Genomic DNA, 16,428 nt, shown 5'->3' with positions numbered 1-16,428 from the left:
GTAATAAAATCTCGCATAAGTATGAAAACAATAAAACATCATAAAAGATATTTCTGCAGATACATGGATACAGCATTATAATCACGCATTCATCACTTAGCTTTTTTCATCGCCTTTAGTGTCAGGAGGTTAAATAATAACATTATCAATGGCTCTCAAAAAGTCGGAAGTCGATAATATTTATTGCCAGCTTTTAATTGAGGTCAATAATAATTTGTTATCTCGTAGTAGGTACTAAATATAACAATCAGCGATCGGTTCAATACTAAGACGAAATTGAATATTTGCACTTGAAATGCGTCGAAATGTCCTCATTGTAAATAAATAATATGAAACGTGTTGCCGTTGTCTATTTGTTCCCTTGTTATAACAATTGTACAAAAGTATGGTTTCAGTCTCACCAATGTACTGTAGGCGTAAGAAATACCATGATTTCCAAGGCCACGCCTTAAAGCTACAATAAAACCATTAATATGTCTTTGGTATTAAAAAAAATTATTCGTAACGTTTTCATTTGACTTCTGAAAATTGCGGATTAGTTCAAACATCAAAGCTGTTTCTAAGAGTCATTTAATTATCAATAAATTAACACTCTATAAGTTACCTTCCGGTTCAATTCGGTCATAAAAATTTTTACGAAGTACCTTCATGATTAGAATTTTTCTTATATATGGTATTTTCTATAAATGCTGGTACAAATTAGCCTTCTGGCTTAGACCGACGGACCTCCAAATTACACATAACAGTAGCGAAGCGGAGTGGGACAAAAAGCGCAAGGCCTCAGAGAAGCCAGCGCTTCCGAGTGCAACCATTAGTCAAGACCTTCATAAATACTGAATATTCTTGAAGACCCGAAATGTATTCACAAAGATAGAGATACTCCTGAATTCAATATAATGGTGTACCTACGTTCAATTATTCCATCGTCATTATATATTGTTTCAACAGAGTACTTTATGGCGTTGGGTACTAATATTTCTCTAATGGCTGCACTTCAGATGACACCGGATGCATTAACTACTCACCCGATATAGAGACACTAAAGGTCTTCGCGGCTAGAAAATGCATTCAACATCAGATACGCGAAGCCACAAACACTGCCACAATACATCGTTAAAACTTCAAAGGTTAAATGAAAATCTGCAGGCGCCGGTGGCTTTGCGTATTTCAATCAATGATAATGAGTTGAAAGGTATAATTTCCAACTCACTAAAATTGTTCAGCAAAAGCGTATTTATATTAAAAACACTGATAAATTTTGCTTCATCATAATGGCCCCAAATATAAAGTAAAATTTCATTAAAAAGTTCAATGAAGATGAATGAACAAATGACATTAAAACTTATACGACATATGAGGAAATACTATGCAGGAAATACGAACGATAAACCAACAAATATTTCACATCATTGAGACCATTATCATTAAGAATGCCACGTGTAAATCGCTTCAAATGATTCTGTTGATTTTCCTGTCATGGGAAATTTTCTAGACAAATTATCCTGTTACTAACAACGTTTCTCTATGACTTAAAGTGTGTCTTAAAATTTAAGTAACTTTTATAAATAAGGCTGATGAAGGATATAATTTTACATGAACTTTGAAGCGACGAACACATATTTGAGTAAACGAAAGAGAAGTCTGTTTTTGCGAACAATCGACAGCTGGTTGTCGTCAATCATTTTGGCTTGAAGCCATCAGTGAAAAGACTGAACGTTGGAACCGTATCAACATCGTGCGCTAATGTAGCATGTCACGACTCAATAAAAATATATTACTAAGTTGAGACCGAATGTATGCGTGAAATTGTTCTGCAACAGTCGCCATAAATTAACTGACGAATAATTTCGCGACCTACCACAACATCGCACGATTCAACATCACTTTCATTTACTCTTTTCGTCATTACATATAACTAAATGAATTTTGATGTAAACTTACCATCGCAGGTAGCGGCCATAAACTTTCCGTTAGCAGAAAAGTCAACAAGGAGAACCGTTCCAGGATGTCCTTTGAGATTCTTCAATAGCCAAGGATGGCTGAATTCGGTCTTGCCCTTCCAAGGCGCACGTTTTTTACTCTTTCCACTGGCCTTGTATTCAGGCGCTGTAGTCTCCGAGATAGCCTCTTCGGTCGGAGCATCTAGAAAATAAAAGATGTTTAACAATATTACACCATTTTTGGTTAATTTTAGTGTGTGATTTACGAAAAAGAAAAGAAATAACTTTTCTTTCGATTTCTAAGTTAATCAAGACAACTTGAATCTGTAAATAACAGAATAATCTGATGGTATAAACAAATGTTCTTATAATATTATCTATAAAAAGAACACGAACACAATATTAAAGTAGGAAATAATCCGCTGCAATGATTAGAGGCAACATCCAACTTCACATGAACGAAGCATCGTTCGGAAGCGTTGGGACTACGACGTAATTTCCATTTTAACCACGATTGCATTGGATCATGTTACGTAGAGTTATGGTTATGACTTACGACTATGTAATTGTAACATTAAGTTACGTGTTTTATCTATTAATACTTGCACTCTGAGTAATGCGTTTCTGCATTGTGTTAATGCTTTGTTCATTCATTGTTTTATAGTTAACCCTTTTCATTAACACGGGTTAAATTGATTCTCCATTTGAGATTAGTTCTTTTGTTTGATTAATATATGTTTTAATATCTTCATGTAATAAAAAACAACTAACTTAATCTTACACGCAGAATGTTTCAGTTATCTTGCTTGTCTCATGTCTTGTTCGCTTTGCTTTATTTTTTTAGGTTCGTCTTCTCTATTCTTAAATTATTTTAAAATTCGAAATTACACACTTTCTACTAATGAGGTTTAAACTAAATAATTTACTATTATGATGACAAGCTAGACTTAAATCTGACTCCATCTAATCCAAAAAAAGTTATATTCATATCGTACACGTCAGAGAGGAAAATCCTTTCGCTACAAGTTTAGCACACAGTCCCCTTATCGCATTAATCTTGATATCAATTATTATTAGTACATGAACACTTGATTCATTACTATTATCAAATCAGTTACCGGTAACTGATATCCGGATAGGAATTACACTTATGATGTAAGCGTGTGAGTACAATTTATATTGCAAGCGATATCAGTCATCTATTGACAGTGTTAGCAACAACTTTTTAGGCGAAGAAATGGAAATTTTATTGATAAATATAAAACCACTCTTGTGCCTCTTTTTCAGTAACCGCTCTTTTTGTATTTTGAAATCTCAGAGCGGTAATTGCCATGGTGTAATGATCACCTCTTTGTGTCAGTTCATTTAACTATTATATTTACTTTATCTTACCTGGAATTATTTCTGTGAGAAATGAATCATACATCGCTTAGCGTGGTTCCAATGATGCGTTCATGGTTTATTGATACAAACGTGCATAACATGGAGTGAAAATGACTCAACCGGAAAAAAAGGAAGTGAGACGATATTGAAGTAGACTAAGCGATAGCTTAGCCCGAAAAAGTCAGATTTGTTATTTAATAACCTAATTGGCCCCTCGATGTTGAACTACTCGTAATTAATATTGAAAAAGAGAAAATTAAGTGTTGATCGATTTTGGAATGTTTTTGCATGGGTATTTGGAATTAAAGACCCGTGATTCGATGGAAAAAACAATAACAAAATATATATTAGAATTTGCAGTAGAAAATGTGTGAACGAATTCGCACTTTCTACACCAAATTATCACTGTTTCGTTTTGAGACACACATAACACTTTTACTTGTCTATAGTTATTTTGATTTACTTTTACTTGGTGTCACTCTATTTTCGATTTTGTTATGATTCGTACTCAAGTTCAAACATCTTATGCTATTTCATTAAAACATCCTGCAAAGTATATAATCTTTCCTCAAAAAACCTAACATTCAATATTTATAGTAACATTTAAAACAGGAACAAAATTCGCCCAAAACTTACCGAGATTAGCGCATACATACAGACCGAGAAAATAGAGGGGCTTTACTTTCAAATAGGTATTGCAACAGCTGTACTAGAGTTAATCCAAAAGATAATAATTACAATTGGGATTTTTTACGCCGCGATTAGTGCGCGCAATCGTCATTTATCTTTGCATTTAAGGGAGAAAGACGTAATACGTACAAACAAATTTTATATTTATTAATTAAAATATTTATTAAATATAAAATTTGTTTGTAAAAAAAGATATGCAGGATTATGCAAACAGTATTCAACAAGCTATACTAAGTATATTTATTTATATATATTTTTTTTACAACAAATTGAGTCATCATTGCACTGAAAAACTTCCATTGTTTTCATGTCAAAACCAGGTTTTCTGCGTCTTTGTTGCTGTATGTTTGAACAAGTGTACAATGCTTGGTTTATTAAATAAAAATATAACCGCGTGTCATTGGAGCAGGCACTAAATTATGCGCAATTTAGTGTGCAATCAATTACAATTGTTCTATGGAAGAAAAATGTGAATCGCATATTCCCTATAGTATAAAGTTTTGCATCCAGAGTGTGAGAAAGAATTCCTTAAGCGGGAAAAGACTTTTACTATTTTTCACAGATATGTCGATATTTTTTTTCACATGACATAGTTTTGTAAGATACCTATATCTGTGAAGATACAGGCCAATGTTATGAACACTTGAGTAATTGAATGTTTTTAAAATCAAGTTACAGCCACTTTCCAGTGTATTAAGTTAGCAACAGAAGAATTTTAAAAGTTGCCTATACTGGAAAAAAAAGAATAGAATGGGCACTATGAGAAATCAAGGAAAAATATTTACAAAAATATTATAAATCATTTTAAAATTTATTCAGAAAAATTTGAAAATAATATTCTTTGATCTGGAATGTCTAAATGGTTTTTGATTAAGTTTTAAACGTTTTTTTGTTTACTTAGCCCATTGATATAAAGAAAACAAAACAGTTACAAGGACATGAGTGGTGCAGATATTTTAAAAGAAACAGGTTTATTATAAAATTGCTGACTTAATATTTTGTTATTGTTAAGTAAGCCAAACAATGTCAAAAAACAGACAAAGCTACTTTTTACGTATATCTTAACATTGATGGGCTTAAATTTTTATCTTTAATTTGTTTCTAGAAGTTAAGTATTTGGAGTCATGGAAGAATATTTATATAATAATATTTTTTATTCATTTTTATAGATATATATATCCTCATAGTTTATCTCAGTTATATATCTGATGATTGGAATAAAATGTTATAGTTAATTATTCAAAATATAAAAATAATATTTAAAATTACTTACCTATGTATAAAAAATTCCCTAATGCTACTTAATTTTTTAAAGAAAAATTTTCAATAAAGTACCTTCTTTTCAAAGTTCAATAGATACCTATTGGGTGTGACAGAATATACAGTTAGATGCTAGAACCAATTTCTACAAATAGGAAACCTGTTACTATTCAAATACCTACTAGTTTATGAATATTTACATATTTAAAGCAATATTATGTTTATAGACTTTTCAACTCAATGTAAGAATTTGTAACCTTCACATGTTTTTTACTGTCTCTGGATGAAATAAAATATTTTATTTATTTATTTAAACTTCATTGCACAAAATGCAAATGTATAGCATAATGGATGGACTTAATGCTTGAAGCATTATCAACCAGTCAACCATTGGGTCTGACAGAGAACTTTATGTGGGGTAAAACTAAATAAATATATTAATACCCACACAAAATATAATAAACATACAAAAAACTACAATAATTAAACAATATACAGAAATAAATAGGTGCAGCAATATTTTGTACATGATGCTCAAGAGATATGAAAACTGGAACTTCAAATGTAAAAAGAGAAAGCTTTATTTCTATAACTACAACTCACACTTGTTATAATATATACAGAAAAGGGTAGAGGAAGAAAAATTATAAGTATATACAATTCTTTACAACCCATGATAGAGAGATTTATGATTGTAACAAAAACTCAAAAAGAACTGGACAAATCTTCATAACATTTGGCACAGAAAAAGATAAAGCCTTCATGACTAACAAAGGAGTATTTCTCAAGAAATTACCATGAGTGCAATTTAAATAGGTACCTACAGAATAAATTAAATATATAAAATACAGTTAATACAATCTAATGCAAGAAATTGGTGGATATTGAAATAATAAATGTTTTTTATGAATTAAGTTGGTTTTATGAATTAAGAATTAAGTGGGTAGGGAGTAACCTAGGTATAATATCTATAATAAAGAAATATCTACCTTCACTATTCAAATTAATGAAAGTAAAAATGCTAAATAACACTAAATTCTCATGAAAGTGTGTCATCTGCGTTTCGAACCATACGTTTAACAGTAAAATATCCATTCACATCGAACAAAAACCGCAAGAAGACACACACACGTAAAGTTGGTGCCATGGGAACCAGGCTTAGTGATGCCAACGCACGTGGGATTGTACAACCGCTCTTTTAACAATGTCTCGGTTTATTTTCAAACAGCAAGATCTAGATGCATTCTTAACTGGTATACAAGTTATACATACCCAAATTACTCTCCGTTGCATTTTCTGATGTCTCCTTTTGCTTGCTTCCAAAGATAGTCTTGTATATAAAGTGTAATATTACACATACAACTAAGGTAATTCCTGCCAAGAGGAACACATTCATGTTAAGACCGGCGTTAATGTCGCCCATTTTCACTCAAACACCACCAAATCGTTATAATGTACACAGAAATCAAAAACACGGCGGATACAATCACGCGGTTTAAATTCACATTGACTTGACAAGCGGCGACTACGAGCAAAGCAAGGCAATCTGACAGATTGAATGAATGAAACTTGTAACATCATTCGAATCTTTTATTGAATGAAATGAAATATGTGGCAATTCCATACAAATTCGCGTTTACTTGCTTGACGCGTTTGAGTAAAACTCGCATTAACCCTTCTGTAATGTACTTATTCGTAATGGAGTTTTAAAAATGATCTAAATGATCACATGATTTTTATCATTCTGACCCTGATTGCGCTTTGACGTGAGCCATGCTTTTTGGAATAGGACCACTTAGTCTCTTTCCCATGGTTGTCGTAAAAGGCGACTTAGGGATAGGCTTATAAACTTAGGATTATATTATTAAGTTTAACAGCAAAACGTGGCCTTTTATCATATTAGTCTTTCAAGACTGCTAGTCTGTCTGTCTACCCCACAAGGAATGTTATTAGTATACCTCTAGGTTTGGAGAGATATCCTACTACTATTATAAAGGCGAAAGTTTGTATGGATGTATGGATGTTTGTTACTCTTTCACGCAAAAACTACTGAACCGATTACCATGAAATTTGGTATGTAGGTAGCTGAAGACCCAGAATAACACATAGGCTACTTTTTATCCCAGAGTTCCCGCGAGATTGATAGGGTTTCCATGCGGACGAAGTCGCGGGCGGCCTCTAGTAGGTATTAATCAAGCAGAGTATTGGTTTTTGAAATAACGGAGCACTCAGTAAAATAAAAGATATTTTATTTTAAGTTACATATAAGATGAGAGGCAGAGACATGACATGGATGTTAAAACAAAATCTATCAAAAGATAGAATCAAATCAAAGATGAAATTAGAAGAACCCTTTAAAACTTTAAAGAGGTTCGTCTTTTCAACAAATATACGTGATTATATTATGAATGACTAGCTGTGCCCGCGACTTCATCCACGTAGAATGATTATTTTGGGCATCATTGAAGACCTTAAGGATGAATAATTATTCACGTTTTTTTCACATATTCCATTATTTTTTTGCTCCTTCCTCGATAAATAGTCTAACGCAAAAATAATTTTTTAATTCGAACCAGTACTTCCTGAGATTAGCGCGTTTAAACAAAGAAACAAACTCTTCAGCTTTATAATATTAGTATAGACTCGACAATAAACTAAAGTATTTCTTTTAATAAAAAAAATTAAAATAGGTAGGTATACTACGAATTAAAAAAAAACTCTAGTAACTAATCTGTAGCGGTAGCGATGATTCGGCTTGACCCCTGCCAAAGGGGATATCTTCCGCCAGGCTAGGTTTTATGCCTGGGGAACCGCGGCTCCAACGATGTATATTTTTTTTGTGTTGTAGGATGAGCTCTGACTCTTTTTGCATCTATCTTGATTATATCTATGAATGGAAACATCTATCTAGGTTCGTAAAAATCACCATTTTATTGTAATGTGTAATGGCAAACAAACTTCTTCATTAGCTTATTTTGCAGATAAATTGTGAAAATGGTCTATGATGAGCTAATCATAAATGAGCAAGTGGAGTTGGGCCAGTTTGACATGAAAACTTTTTAATGTTTTATACTGGCAAATTTTTAAGATAAAACCTAGTAAAAATATAAATTTGTCAGCAATCTTTGTCAGTTTATAATATTTAGTGGTACTTTGGTTTATCTTTCGTAGATACTTAATAGGATATAAATTCTTTTATTGCTAAATTATTACTCAAACGATACAAAACACAGAAGAAAAGATACGCCGATCACAAAAATAATGTCTAGAAGCAGAAGCAGGTGAGATAACATCAATTTTTCAACTTAAATTGTGCAGGTTTCCGCACTATGGTTTCCCTCACCATTACAACTTTGGCTACCACTGAAACGAATGTAAAAAGTCGTTATTTCTTGATTTTCCCCCAGTAGCAAGTTTTTTACACGAAAACGTCCATTTGGACTTGTGCTGGCTGGCGTCTTCTATTTACTAACATGAGCATCCCTTCGTATCCACAAATCTATTAGTTAAATTTTGTTTACGTGTGTGCAGCAATTTGTATCAATAATTAAAATAAAAAAAGTTTGTATCGTAATAGGCATACGGGTAATAAAGTGATCGGTCAAATTATCTTTGGCATAATTTTATTTAAGAAGACTAATTTTCAAACCAGGATTTCACCTAAGCACATTTTATTTTATTCCATTAAACGAGCAATATAAGTACTCGCCTGCTCTAAAATGTAAAAACTAATAATCAAAGATGTCGTTGAAATTTTAATTATTAGTTTTTACATTTTTATTTATTGATGGTTTTATGATTTTACCACTTTTTATGTTTTTTTCTGACGTCGTTGAAAACAAACATGAAACGAATTAGTCAAAATAAAGTGAAAGTAAAGTTCTACGCTTCAGTTTTGATATGAAAATTAAGAATATACAATTCTTCCTCTGTAACTCGGAAACTCATTGGAGCGCTTGAAATAGAGGACCAAAACTAGTTGTCATTTTTATGGAATGTTAGCTTTTGCAGCGATTTCGTTCGTGTGGTGGCTGGTGGTGAGTTTTAATACAATAAAAATAGCTTCTCATGGTCAACTCTATCACTGTACGAAATTTCATCATAATAGCTTCAGTGGTGTATGCGTCAAAGCGTAATAGACATACAGAGGTACTTAAGTATTTATAATATTGTTAGGAATTTGGTCCAACGTAGGCCTATCTTAGATAATGTACTAAGCCTACAGCTACAGTGCAATAATCACGTCACTGCGCTTTTTTCACAATGAGAATTGGCAACACTGCGACGGATTTTCATTAAATTGTTCATTCTTGTCTCCTTGCGGGCACTGTTTAAAGACTCAGAAGAACAATCCTATGGAAGTGCCCTATGCATGTACTTTTCCTGCATACCTAAATAAACAAACCCGGATACAAACATGGCGGACTAGAGATGTTCATTTAGTCGATAATATTTTATCGATGGACGAGTGAGTTAAGATGTTTATTTCCGAATTAAATTTATTAAAAAAAAAATTTACATCGGGAATCCTTACTATCTTTGCTATAATCTAAGGTCCAACAATATTGTATCTATTACCTATGTCATTCTGATAAAGTGTTTGGAAATCAAATATAATTACATACATAAATAAAATCACGCCTCTTTTCCGGAGGGGTAGGCAGAGACTACCTCTTTCCACTTGCCACGATCTCTGCGTACTTCTTTCGCTTCATCCACATTCATAACTCTCTTCATGCAAGTTCGGCGGTTTCGGGTACTTTTGACCTGACCCTTTACCAGGACGTCCTTAATTTGATCAAGATACGTTCGTCTAGGTCTTCCCACTCCGACCTTTCCCTCCACACTCTCCTTGTATATCTGCTTAGTCATCCCGCTTTCATTCATCCTCTCCACATGACCGAACCATCTCAAGATACCCTTTTCTATTCCTGTAACTACATCTTCTTTCACATCACAACATTTCCTTATCACGATGTTCCTTATCCGGTCACTCAATTTCACACCCATCATACTCCTTAACGCTCTCTTTTCCACTGCATTTGTTCTGTTTTCGTGCTTCTTTTGCCATACCCAACTTTCACTCCCATACATTAATGTCGGGACCAACACGCCCCTATACTGGCTGTGGCCAGTCGAGCCTTTTTGGATAGTTTCTGACTGCTCATAAAGGCATGCAAAGCTCCATTCTCCTCCAATCAAAATATTACATGCTGTCATTTCTTTCTCCATTTCAAAAACCAGTGTTTTAGTTTTACTTACGTTCACTTTCATTCCTTTCTCTTTTAAAGCTTCACGCATACAGTTTACCATCTCCTGTAATTCTTCCGCTGATGACGCCAATATAACCTGATCGTCGGCATAGAGCAGACATTTGACGAGTAACTCATTCATCCTTAATCCAATTTCAGACTCTTTCAAATCTGTCAAACTATCCATAAATAGGTTGCCGGACGAAGTCGCGGGCACAGCTAGTTTATCGATAAGATTCTATGTTCGATGATGTTCAACACTAGCACACGTGTTTATGTTTTCGATGTGAATGAAATATTGAGAATATTACAATTTTTTTAAGCTCACAACAAAGAAGATTAAAAGTAATAAGGTTTTTAAACACATTTCATTAAATACACTGTATGATAGACCATAATTTAACCAAATATTAACCACTTACCGGTGAAAGGTTAAATTCGGCCTATTTTTGCTTTGGCATAAGCCACAATATGCTATTGAACACTTCATTTGTTGTTTATTATCGATTAATATAAGCACAACTTGGTAAACAGTAGAAAAACACGGGATTTCCTCGGAAAAACGTAAAATCCTCACGGTGATAACTTCCACGAGTAAGCTAAGCGGGCTACTTAAGATGGCGGTGCTCCAGCACAAACACATCGAAGCCAATGAAGAGGGTGCTGATAAAAGAGTGTAAACGTTTTTTCTCCCATTAAACCACTGTTGTGAGAAAGAGACAGATATATCAGTTTTTATTTCTGAGTCAAGTTGAACAATTAGGGCACCTCCATAGAATATTATTTCATTGTTTAAAGAGCAGCTTTGAAACATATTTCTTTCGTTGTCTAAATGTCAAAAATTTTTGATAATAAAAGGAGATACAACATATTGAACAACTTCATTGACCATTTCAATTCATTCAAACCGCATTCTACATTCAAAATTTCTAGAAAGGAAAATGTCATTGATGACAGACGTCATCTCTTGTTTCATTCAGTCAGTAACAAATTCAAACTCGTTGTGGAAGCACTGAAGAATATTTGAGAGACATAAATTATTGAAAAATGCCCCGCCGAGGACGATCAGCGAGTCCGCCACCGGCCCCACAGCGCAGGTAAGCAATAAATCTTGTTTGTTGTTCCAAGTTACCAAATAATGTATTCTGCGTAGATTTACGTCACTTATAACCTAACTTTCAGGGCTTCGCCACCACCGAGTCGTAATGTGCCAGCACATGCTCCTCCATCGAGCCCTGCACCAGCGGCAGCTGCCCAGCCTCAGCAGCCATCCCTTTTTGGTCAAATGGCGGCTACAGCTGGAGGAGTAGCAGTCGGATCAGCTGTGGTATGTATTTCATTACATAACAGGATAATTCAAACTCATTTATTCAATTTTCGAAGTGGCAGAAAGTTTAAAAATTTCAATTTTTGTGTAATGTGACAAAACATTCTAGATGACTAAACTTGGCAATGAGCCCAGTGACCTGAAGATGGTCACATGTTGTGATGACGTTTTATTTTCAATACACTGTTTGTGTCATATTTTTATAGTAAACAAATTTTCATCATACTTTCATCATCATGAAGATCTATTATTGTTTATAACACTTAACATGAAATAAATGTATTTTAAGTACTTATATGCAATATCTTATACTTTAATAACTAATATTATCGTTGAGTGTTTGCTCCTTATTTTTTGATAGGGAATAAATAAATTGGATATGTTTGATGACTTGCAAGATTATTTTAAAGTTTATTGTGTTTTTGATAAGCATTTTATTAAAAATATGTTAGTTGTCAAAGCCTTTGATTTTATTGTGTAAGTTCAAAGTGTGGAGGGAAAGGTCGGGGTGGGAAGACCTAGACGAACATATCTTGATCAAATTAAGGACGTCCTGGTGAAGGGTCAGGTCAAAAGTGCCCGAAACCGCCGAGCTTGCATGAAGAGAGTTATGAATGTGGATGAAGCAAAGGAAGTATGCAGGGATCGTGGCAAGTGGAAAGAGGTAGTCTCTGCCTACCCCTCCGGGAAAGAGGTGTGAGTTTATGTATGTATGTATGTATGTTCAAAGTGTGTTTATAAGTTAATATCTTATCATTACATTAGATAGTGGACTTGCTTCAACACAATGTAATACTGCAAAGAATCTTGAAATAATTATGATATGAAAGATGATTTTGAACCCAATTTTTGTTCCCTTTAGAAAGTAAGAAATAATCAAAGAAACTCTAAGTACTTTAGTATTTATTAAGCAATATTAAGCAATGACCTAAGAAATGTTGTGTTGGGGGACTGCTCATAATTTTTTTTTACCAATTTTTTTTATATGTATCACACACCTATATACATTTTCTTTGTGTCCGTTTTTGTTGAAGTTAAAGTAAATTGTTTAGTAAGGTAAGACTAAGTATTTGATTTTTTGGGTATGGGCTGGTTTTAGAATTTTTAATAAAAATTTTTATTTCATACTTTTTACATACCTACATTTTCTGTATATTCTTGTTAAAATTTTTTACACTCTTGATTAAGTCATCAATCCATCAATATTCTCTCAGTTAACTCAAACACACACATATAGACAAACAGACACAAACAGGTACCTTATAACACATCTCTTTTTTTGCCCCGGGGGTTAAGCTAGGAACCCTCAAATCACCAATATTCTCTATCAGTACCCTTTTACTCAAGTATATTTGCCGACATCTGGTCTTTGTTCACCACTTTCAACTTGCACAATTATTCAATGGCTCAACTCATGTTGATCAAATATGTCTAAGAACACTCACACGTAAAAAATATGCATAGTGAGACAGTTAACAGACTCCTTGGACCACTATCAACTGGACCTGTGGTTCTTGTTGCCGGATTCTTTTTTTTAACAGAATTTGTGTATATGTCAATTTTATTTTCATATTTTTTTTTGACAATTAATGTTTGATACTTAGTTTGGAATTACTTGTTGTTAGTATAACATGATAGTTAATAGAGATTTATGGTGGACAAAGTTGTGGATAAATGCTTAGTCAATCTAAAGTAAAAATATAGGAACTTATTCGAAAGATTTCAATTAGCTACATCTGCTTTCTGGGATGTAGACACTCAGGGAAAAGGACATTCAGGGAAATTACGTTCAAGTAAATGGCTGTTACAAACCCACTGGACATTCCGGTAATAAGACTAAGTGTCGAGAGGGTTTGAGGTACGACTGACGTTTGAAACCCATATAACAATATGTTGACTAGGTACCTTACCTACATTAATTCACAAATAAATGTTAAAAATATTTTGTTACAGGGCCATATGGCTGGTAGCGCAATAACTGGCATGTTCAGTGGTGGAGGCAGTAGCGAGCCTGCGCCGCAGCAACAGCCGGCAGCGCAGACGTACAACCAGTACCAGAACCAGACTCCCCAGGGCCCGTGCGCCTGGGAGATAAAACAATTCCTCGAGTGCGCTCAACAACAGCACGATCTTTCCCTTTGTGAGGGCTTCAACGAGGCTCTGAGACAATGCAAAGTTAACAACCACATCTAAATAAGCATTTGGAAGGTGCTGCTGATACAAAAATCATCCACTATGAACTTTTCGTTTACAAGCTCAATTCAAAAATTATGCCATAGGATTTCAAATTCTGTTCAGTTTTGCAAATTTTTTTTTAATATCAAGATATTCTCAATTAGCTGTCATATGCAACACCTTCCTAGTACATTATACCATCGAATGTGATCGTATTGGAGGGAGGGATGGGAGGTTAAATGTTTTAGTAAATGTTAGTCCTTTTATTTTTATTGTTTAAGACATTGTTATTGTGATTTAGAATTAAAAGCATCTATTATTTCAATTTATCCGTTTGTTTTACGTAATTTTTAGTGAGTTTTACAGACAATAAACCTTAAACCCAACATTGTGTTTAATTTGAGCCGACATAGCCCGTCGTTCACTAGTATCCTAAGACGAGGGAATGCAAAGTCCTTGGAACCTGAATAGTCAAATATAAGTGTATTGAAAAACGGCAAAAATTTGGCGAAAAACCAACCTATTAATATAATAACAATAAAAAAAAGAAGTACCTATAACAGGACACAAACGCCAAGAGTATGATCCATATTTTAGTATAGTTTTTGGTGTGCTTTTCGCGTTTTCCTCAGACTCAACTGTTATGCACAACTAGTCCTACGTGCCACTAAGCTGTGGTTATTGTAAATTATCTTCGTCGTTCCCCTGGTGAGACTACGTTATGGGAACACGGGTAAACGTTGTCAGGTTAAATGATGATGGTTTTGTAGATCATCAGGGGGCTACTCTCGCAGAGAGGCGCGGTCGCCTGCGCACTCTCCCCCCATCATAGTGACTCCTATGCCGCGCCGTTCTATATTCAGGGATGCCGCCGCAGTTGCGGGAGGTGTCACCGTTGGAACAGCAGCGGTATGCAAATAACATTCTTTATTTTCTCTTACGTCATTAGAACTTGAGAGAATAATTTTTCGTGTGATATTTTTAGGGAGGACTTTGGTCGAAGAAGCAAAGTTCATTGATACAAAGTTTAGTTTTGATTTAACCAATTGATTTGGTATGCACTGTGCATATAAATAACAATGGGCTACCAACCTGTCGCTACTAATGCTAATAGGTACTTTTAACTGTATGCCCACCTTGTCCATCCCGTAAGGGATAAATACGTTTTATGTGTGGGTTTGCATGTATAGTGAGTGGAAGAGTTGAGATAGATGATGCCCTTAAAATGGCAAGAAGGGCGCACGGAGGGGTTTTAGTGGGTAGGCTAGTACACTAGGTGCCAGGAGTCCCACACTCTCCCGGGTGAAGACCCGGGGGGTTGTCCGTAAAAAGGATTTCCCATTCGATACCAAAAAGATAAAAATAAAAATATTTTGAAATGATCTCAGGGTCACGTAGCTGGTGAAGCAATAACAAGTTTGTTCTCTGGAAGGAGACGAGAGGAGGTGGTCCGGCATCTACCGCAGGACTATCAGCTTGGCACTGAACCCACCGGGCCTTGTGCTTTCGAGATATCCACCTTCCTGCAATGCGCTGCTAACCGCGACAATTTACAGGAATGCGAACAATTCAATGAGGCGCTGAAGGAATGCAAACGACGCAACCGTATGTATTTTCTTGCAGTTTTAATGGACAACCTTGCAACTAAGATTTGACATATAATCCCGTCTTTATCCCTTAGGGCGTAGACAGAGCCAATAGTCTCGAAGACTGTAAGATCACGTTCAGCAATATGGCACAATTATGGCATTGAGATTCAAATAGTGGATAGGTTGCTAGCTCATCGCCTAAAAGAATCCCAAGTTTTTTAATGCTTTTACTATCAGCACGTGAAGATAAGAACCCAACACACACATTACGATTTATCTTCGCTTAAGTTGAACTTCAGATCTTGCAACTTTAATGTAGGTGTCATGGACGTATGTTTTACCATAATCAATGAGAAAAAGTACATTGTACTCATTAATATGATGTTTTTAAAGTGTGCGCTGGTGTGCTATCCTGAATTTTTCAGATCCCTTTCAGTTTTAATATCCTTAGGGACACGTTAACTATATATACCATATACTAGATAGGATGTGTGACTTTGCGAAGTCGTTTCAAATTTCCTAATACGAAAATTAAGATTAAAAATTTTAGCATACATTAAAACACGTACATGAAAAATAGTGAAGTGAATTGATTACTTATTATTATTATATTACTAAACAGAGAAACAGATATCGTGTTATCATTCGTTATTTTTATCTAACTTATATCTTTGTTTCAGGGATACCGTAAAATGCTCCATATGATAAGCAAAAAATAATAATTTAGCAATAAAGAAATTATAATCTATAAACTGTTTCATTATCTACAGGGGAGCCATAGTATGTGTAAAATTGCAATGATATTCAACTAG

The 16,428-nt window shown here is 34.3% G+C and overlaps 3 protein-coding genes across 4 annotated transcripts in view; 2 read left to right on the top strand and 1 right to left on the bottom strand.

The window, feature by feature from the left end:
• LOC106132098 (transducin beta-like protein 2) overlaps nt 1–6,814 on the bottom strand; it is a 178,945-nt gene extending 172,131 nt beyond the window's left edge. For both annotated transcript variants that reach the window (XM_013331418.2, XM_013331417.2), the window contains exons 1-2: nt 6,546–6,814; nt 1,942–2,142 (exon numbers count right to left, since the gene is read on the bottom strand). In XM_013331418.2, coding sequence (XP_013186872.1) covers nt 1,942–2,142; nt 6,546–6,696 — 352 coding nt within the window. In that variant the 5' untranslated portion in view covers nt 6,697–6,814. The remainder of the gene's footprint in view (nt 1–1,941; nt 2,143–6,545) is intronic.
• Nucleotides 6,815–8,469: 1,655 nt separating this feature from the next.
• On the top strand, nt 8,470–16,343 carry LOC106132084 (coiled-coil-helix-coiled-coil-helix domain-containing protein 10, mitochondrial). Its single transcript, XM_060947558.1, has 4 exons — nt 8,470–8,554; nt 14,798–14,936; nt 15,416–15,632; nt 16,297–16,343. Exons 1-4 carry the CDS (start codon nt 8,535–8,537, stop codon nt 16,305–16,307), a joined length of 387 nt encoding a protein of 128 aa, XP_060803541.1. The 5' UTR covers nt 8,470–8,534; the 3' UTR covers nt 16,308–16,343.
• LOC106132061 (coiled-coil-helix-coiled-coil-helix domain-containing protein 2) lies at nt 11,463–14,413 on the top strand. The gene is made up of 3 exons (XM_013331375.2): nt 11,463–11,622; nt 11,708–11,852; nt 13,806–14,413. The coding sequence occupies exons 1-3, from the start codon at nt 11,573–11,575 to the stop codon at nt 14,043–14,045; spliced, it is 435 nt and encodes a 144-aa protein (XP_013186829.1). The 5' UTR covers nt 11,463–11,572; the 3' UTR covers nt 14,046–14,413.
• Nucleotides 16,344–16,428: the final 85 nt, after the last annotated feature.

The sequence above is a fragment of the Amyelois transitella genome, chromosome 13 (genome assembly GCF_032362555.1).
Source record: "Amyelois transitella isolate CPQ chromosome 13, ilAmyTran1.1, whole genome shotgun sequence".
Lineage (NCBI taxonomy): Eukaryota > Metazoa > Arthropoda > Insecta > Lepidoptera > Pyralidae > Amyelois > Amyelois transitella.
This window is presented reverse-complemented; position numbering and strand designations above follow the sequence as displayed.